The sequence below is a fragment of the Acanthisitta chloris genome, unplaced genomic scaffold (assembly GCF_000695815.1).
Source record: "Acanthisitta chloris isolate BGI_N310 unplaced genomic scaffold, ASM69581v1 scaffold6579, whole genome shotgun sequence".
NCBI classification, from domain to species: domain Eukaryota; kingdom Metazoa; phylum Chordata; class Aves; order Passeriformes; family Acanthisittidae; genus Acanthisitta; species Acanthisitta chloris.
This window is the reverse complement of record NW_008690746.1, coordinates 46585-52439: the sequence shown is the minus strand read 5'-3', so window position 1 is coordinate 52439 and position 5855 is coordinate 46585. Positions and strand designations below refer to the sequence as shown.

Genomic DNA, 5855 nt, shown 5'->3' with positions numbered 1-5855 from the left:
TCCTCCTTTTAAAAAATTCTAATCTGATCCAAACAAATCCTGCCTCGATGGATTGCCAAGGGTCACCTGCTTGAATGGTAGCAGTGCCAAGCACAGGCAAAACTAAGCAATCTCCCTGCTCCTGCATCCTAAAATCCCAGCGCCAGCAGAGCGGAAGGTTTCACTCAGTGGGGGTAGAACCACACACTCGACACAAACCTCTTTAATTAACACCTTGCACAGTAACTTCGAGCCATTGTTTCACTGATTAGAGTGCCTCCAGCTTCTCTCAGTTGTGCAGATTGATTTTACATCTGTTCAAACATTACAAGAGGCTTTATCCCTCCACTGCTCACACTCTCAGAAACCCTGGGCAGAACAAAGGTCAAAATGAAGGTCGCCAGGAGCTGTGACTGGAGAGATAGACTAATCCAGACTCATCCTGCCACTACTGTGGCACCTACAGGTGCCCAGAGACTTCATTATAACACAACAATGAAAAGCTCCTCCAGCAAGTGTGCTGCCAGGTCACTTCCCAAACAATGGAGAACTGGGAATCTTAACTGCTAATTGAAACTTTGAGAATCACACTTAGAGTGTTATAATGTAAGAAGAACAAGAGTTTACTTTAATCTTTCATTAAAATCCGAAAACACACAGTGTTCAAATGGTGACTTTCAACACTCCCATTTTCAGCACTAACTCGTTTTGGACACTGGGTTTCTACACAGCAGCTATCACAGCAGGCAAATGCTGCTGTTAACATCGTTCCTTGGACTATATCAGTGCACAACAACAATGGAGAAATCACAAGCAGATGCCTCCTTGAGTATGTGCAAAGCACATCAACTCAGTTTCCAAGACAATTCATCCTCTTTGGAATGGATTTTTATTATGCATCAAAAGACTATAAAATACATACAGTAAGTACTGCTTTTTCATCAAAATACTTGCTTTGAAAAAAAAAAAAAAGCAAACCACTACAAAAGAGAAAGCTGTTTTTACAAATCAATTTCAGTGAAAATAAAGAGGTGGGAAGAAAGCAGCAGCTGCCATCCTCAGCCATCTGCACTGTGCTGAGCCACACTACTACGAACCACCTCGGAACTCCTGGCACTCACAACAGGCAGGTTTCTGTAAAAAAAGGAAACCAAACTGCACCTGTTCACACTGTGACCCTTCTGGCTCTTCCAGCACATCAGAGGACAAGAAATCACTGCACACTAACTGTGTTGGGCTTAGCACCTTCAAGACCCAGGCTGACTGCTGCGTGGCCTTTAGAAACAGAGCTGTGCCAAGCCCACAAACAGCCACTTTGGCATTTGGAGCACGTTCACAGCCAACTTCCAGCCACGCTGCTCTGTTCTGATGTGACTTCCACTGCATTCTAGCATTGTGTTTAGCATTATTATTTTTATTATACACTTCTGCAGGCACAGCTCAAAAAGCCAGTAATGAAGCAAAAAATACCTTCTACACTACTGTGGGGTATCATTTGAACATTACACCTGGGCCCAGAAGGGTTCCCACAATCTGTGAACAAGGAGGAATGGGAGAGAACCATTTTTATCCCCAGTGTGTTACACTGAAAGCTGTGTCACACTGCTGCTTTACTCCCAAATTCAGGGCTGATAAACACATCGAATTTCTACAACATTTCACAGAACCACAGAATATTTGGAGTTGGAAGGGACCCAGAAGGACCATCCAGTCCAACTCCAGGCCCTGCACAGGACACCCCAACAATCCCAACATCTGCCTGAGAGCACTGTCCAAGCACTTCTTGGAGGGAGAAAACTGCTCACACGTGGCTGGTAACTTGTGAGGGTTTAAAATATGCCCTTTAGTACATATTATATTGTACCGTGGCACATCAGCTACTTCTCTTAACATATATAAAAGCACACACAATAAAATATGTTTCCCCTCTAATTTACATAACCAGAACATTGTTTACTTTCCTGGGAAAGAATCACTCCTTTATTTTTTCAGCTTCTCTGTTCCGGGCAAGGCTACCTCACAACCCCACAGCCAGGTCACCCTATGAAATCTGTTTTGGCGCCACTAAAACACAGGAGAGATGAAAGCAGATTAAAAAGGAATAGCAATTAGCAATTGCTTAGGAGTAATTACTCCTTCCAGTGGTTCTTCCAGGACACAGGAGCTGCTGAGCTGGCTAATAACAGCACTGAAACTCACGCTGGGTAACCACTCCATGGGCCAGTCTCAGCAGGCCACAGTTAGATAATTCAACAGAAAGCATCAAAACCACTTGTGTCTGCTACAGCAACTCCAGGTGTACCAAATATCACTCTTCTCCTTCCAAAAACCACACCTTGCTTCTGTGCAAGTGTCCTGAGAAGTCACAGAAGGAATTATAGCTTCATGAATGCACTTCCAATTGATGCAGGCCAGCACCTTGTTTCAGCCCACCACCACCACTGCTGCCAGGAGCCTCTCAAGGGTCGCTGCCACTGATGCACTGGACCATCCTCCCTGTGCCACTACTAAGGACTGAACAGATTCTTCCCAAAAAGTCCCAGCAACAGTCAAGTTATCCTATCAGATAGCTACAAAACAACAGACAAAAACATTTGCAGTCAGCCCTAACAAGTAAATCTTCCTTAAAAGTAAAGCAGAGATTCAGCCTCAGTTGATTTCCTGTGGGGTTTTGTTTTGTTTTCTATTAAACTTCCTTTTAGTTTTGACAGGAGGAGACCTCTGTCTGGCCAGAGGACGCACAATTGAGCATTTGCCACATCCTCCCTCTTACCTGGATCATATCCAGAACAGTTGCAATGGAAGTCAAGTTTTCCCAGACATCCTGCAAGTCAGTTCTCTTGATAGGCAGTAACACAGGACTTCAAAAATACACATAAAGACCAAGTCGGTCTACAAACTTTCTCTACAACAAGATGGAGAAGAGCAACAGTAGTTTTTCTTTCATCAGCAGTCAGAAAAAGTGAAGGAATTTCCACTGCATCTCTACTGTATAAAATAGTAGATCATATTCCACCTTCATCCCCAACTACAGCAACTTTCTTCCCAGCACAGCGTCTCCTTGGACCAATACCAACATAAGATGTTCACCGGGAGACAGGCTAAAGCTAAGCAGGGCACCAGGGACTGGGGAAAGCGACATTGCTCTTCTTGCTTACCGGCCTACAACAGCCACAACACATTCTCCTTGATTTCTCTCACACAAAGTTTTCCAATTAAATTTGCTATTTGACCTATAAACCATCACAGGAGGCCTGTGCACATCCTCCTGCTTCCACTTACTGGGCACCAATGGTAAAACCTCTGCCACTTTCTGATGTACCATGTGAGAGAAAAGCCAAGTCCCTCTAGTTGGTTATGCTGACTCAGCTGATTTGTGGCCCAGGAGAAGGCCAATACAGGCTCAGTTCACACTCCTTGTCTTACTATTCTCTACCAGTAATTGTAAGGTAACTCAAACCAAGATGCAATACACAAATTGACATCTTGAGAGGAAAAGAATCCCAGACCAACAGCATCAATAATTGGCCCAGATGTTTTCATTTTAACACTAAGGCTTTCATGTCATTTCTTTTTCTCCCCCTTGCCTTTTCACACACACACACACTCCTGCACACACAGTCTACAAGCAGCAGCAGACACAGCTAGGCCAAAAAGCACACACACAGTGAGATGACACAAAGCAAAAAGCAGAGAAATCCCTAACTACTAGGTTCCAGTTGTTTATCACATTAGGTTTTGATTTTTACTTTTCTCTAACTGAGCTCAGGTACTATAAAAAGTTTAGAATCAGTCACATCCAGCTAAATTATCACCAGCCTTTCAGGTCAAATAACTAAATGCATCTTCCCTCCTTCAACAGGGGAGAGTTTTTAAAAAAGCATCCTTAAAAATAACCAGCCCAAACTTCACAAGAAATCTGCCATCACCCACTTTTCCTTTTCCTGCACTCCTTCCAGGTTCACTGAGGTCCATCTCACCCAAGTGTGTTTGTGCAAAAGGCTGCACTGGGGAGGTGGAAAGACAAAGCACAACACAAAACCCACTCTAAAACCTTGCAAACCCACAGCTCATCTGAGGGCTGCATAAAGATAGATAAGATACTAGATGAGATTAGATATCAAGAAGTGGTGAGACACTGGCACAGGTTGCCCAGGGAGGCTGTGGATGCCCCAGCCTTGGCAGTGTTGGATAAAGCCTTGAGCAACCTGGTCTGGTGGGAGGTGTCCCTGCCCAGGATAGGACTAGATGATTTTTGAGGTCCATTCCAACCCCTTTACATACTATTATACTGTGATAAAGCAAAATGCAGCTCCAAGCAAAGATGACTGGAATGTGGCAGTACCTAGAAGGAAAATCACCTCCAGCTGCAGCGACACTGGGAGCAGACTGGAACTCTGCCACTCAGCACGCTCCCCCACAGACACTGCACTGCCTCTGGGGTAGGCAGCTTTCTCTGTTAAGCTAGGCTGGGAAATATAAACTAGAGTTGCATGTGTGTTTACAGGAACTGGTTCCCTGTCTAAGGACAAGGCCTGATTCCAGCTCTGTTATCCCACAGCTAGGACCCATGAAGTTCAAGGAGAGCTTGACCAGCCTGCTTGATCACCTGTGAGAGTTTGCCCCACAAATCTTCTCTACCATATCCCCAAAAGAGGTACTAGTGAATCCCCACATCTCTACAGAAGTAACCCACATTTCCTCATTCATTTTACCAACAAATATTACCTACATATTTGTTACTATGTCCTAAAGAAATTAAACAAGACACTTTTCGCTGTGGTCACATGGAGTACGTTGAGATTCAGACATGGGCTCAACCTCCCCTCCTGTTGATTAGACAAGACTAGTTCCCAGTGCTTCAAAGGAAGGTGCAAGTAAGCTCAGGAGTAATAACTGCTGATTGTTTAGTCCATCCCTCTGTGGTTTCCAGTCTCTGTAGCTTTTACCAGTCTGAATTTAAGCAATGGTTTGAGCTCTCAAACCAATCCTTTCTGCACCAGTGCCTCCGAGACTCCTGCTGAGCTACAGATTTTGTAAGTAATTAAACTTCAGAAGTCAATTTCTCAGTGATTATTTCCCCTTAAAAATATGTGGCTTCAACAGTAAAACAAGAGAAGGTCAAAGCTACTTTGAGGTAGTAAGTTAAGCAAAAAGTAAAAGCCATCACTTTACAAGAGAAAACACAAGACTATACACTTTACTGTCATTCCTTCTGCACAATCCAATGTTTTGTTATGATCACACACCCTCGGAAGTTAGAGGGGGGAAAAGTGATAAAAGGGGAAATCATGACACAAATATTTTGCAGCAAGAAAATTTGCACTGGAAATGAGGCAGAAAAAGTACGTGCAAGGATCTCTGTGCTTGGTCTAAACAGGTTCCTCTGCTTGTTCAGGCAGTAGTTCTGGGACTGCGGGAAGTGATGTGCAGTACCCACAGCACCAGCATGGCCAGACATGCAGCCACATGTCTGCCAAATCACCTTTCAGCTCAAGAATTTTCCATTTTTTGGTGACACAGTACAAGCAAACATAACAACCCAAGCTGTGATGCACCCTGTGCACCTTCACTCACCTCCTTCAGTTCCTGGGCAACAGAATTAAGGCGTTCATTTTCAGACTGTGTGTTGGCAAGGACATTTCTGATCTGCTTCAGTTCTGTCTGTAACTCCATAACCTTCTTCATGTAGTACTCTTCCTTGGTAGCTGATTCCTGAATCAAGGTCTCCTCTCTGCTCTCTCCATCTGCAGCCACCTTCTTGTGGTTGGTATGGGCCTGTCCAAAAGCCTAGGACAGTCAGAAAACACATCTTAGTAAACCCAGAATTTTGCATAAGTTACTCCAATTTTAAATAGTTGGAAATATTTACTCTC

The 5855-nt window shown here is 44.0% G+C and overlaps 1 protein-coding gene across 2 annotated transcripts in view; it reads right to left on the bottom strand.

Moving 5' to 3' along the window:
- BICD2 (bicaudal D homolog 2 (Drosophila)) overlaps positions 1 to 5763 on the bottom strand; it is a 34022-nt gene extending 28259 nt beyond the window's left edge. For both annotated transcript variants that reach the window (XM_009081932.1, XM_009081931.1), the window contains exon 1: positions 5557 to 5763. In XM_009081932.1, the coding sequence (XP_009080180.1) occupies positions 5557 to 5667 (111 nt within the window). In that variant the 5' untranslated portion in view covers positions 5668 to 5763. The remainder of the gene's footprint in view (positions 1 to 5556) is intronic.
- Between the last annotated feature and the right edge of the window lie 92 nt (positions 5764 to 5855).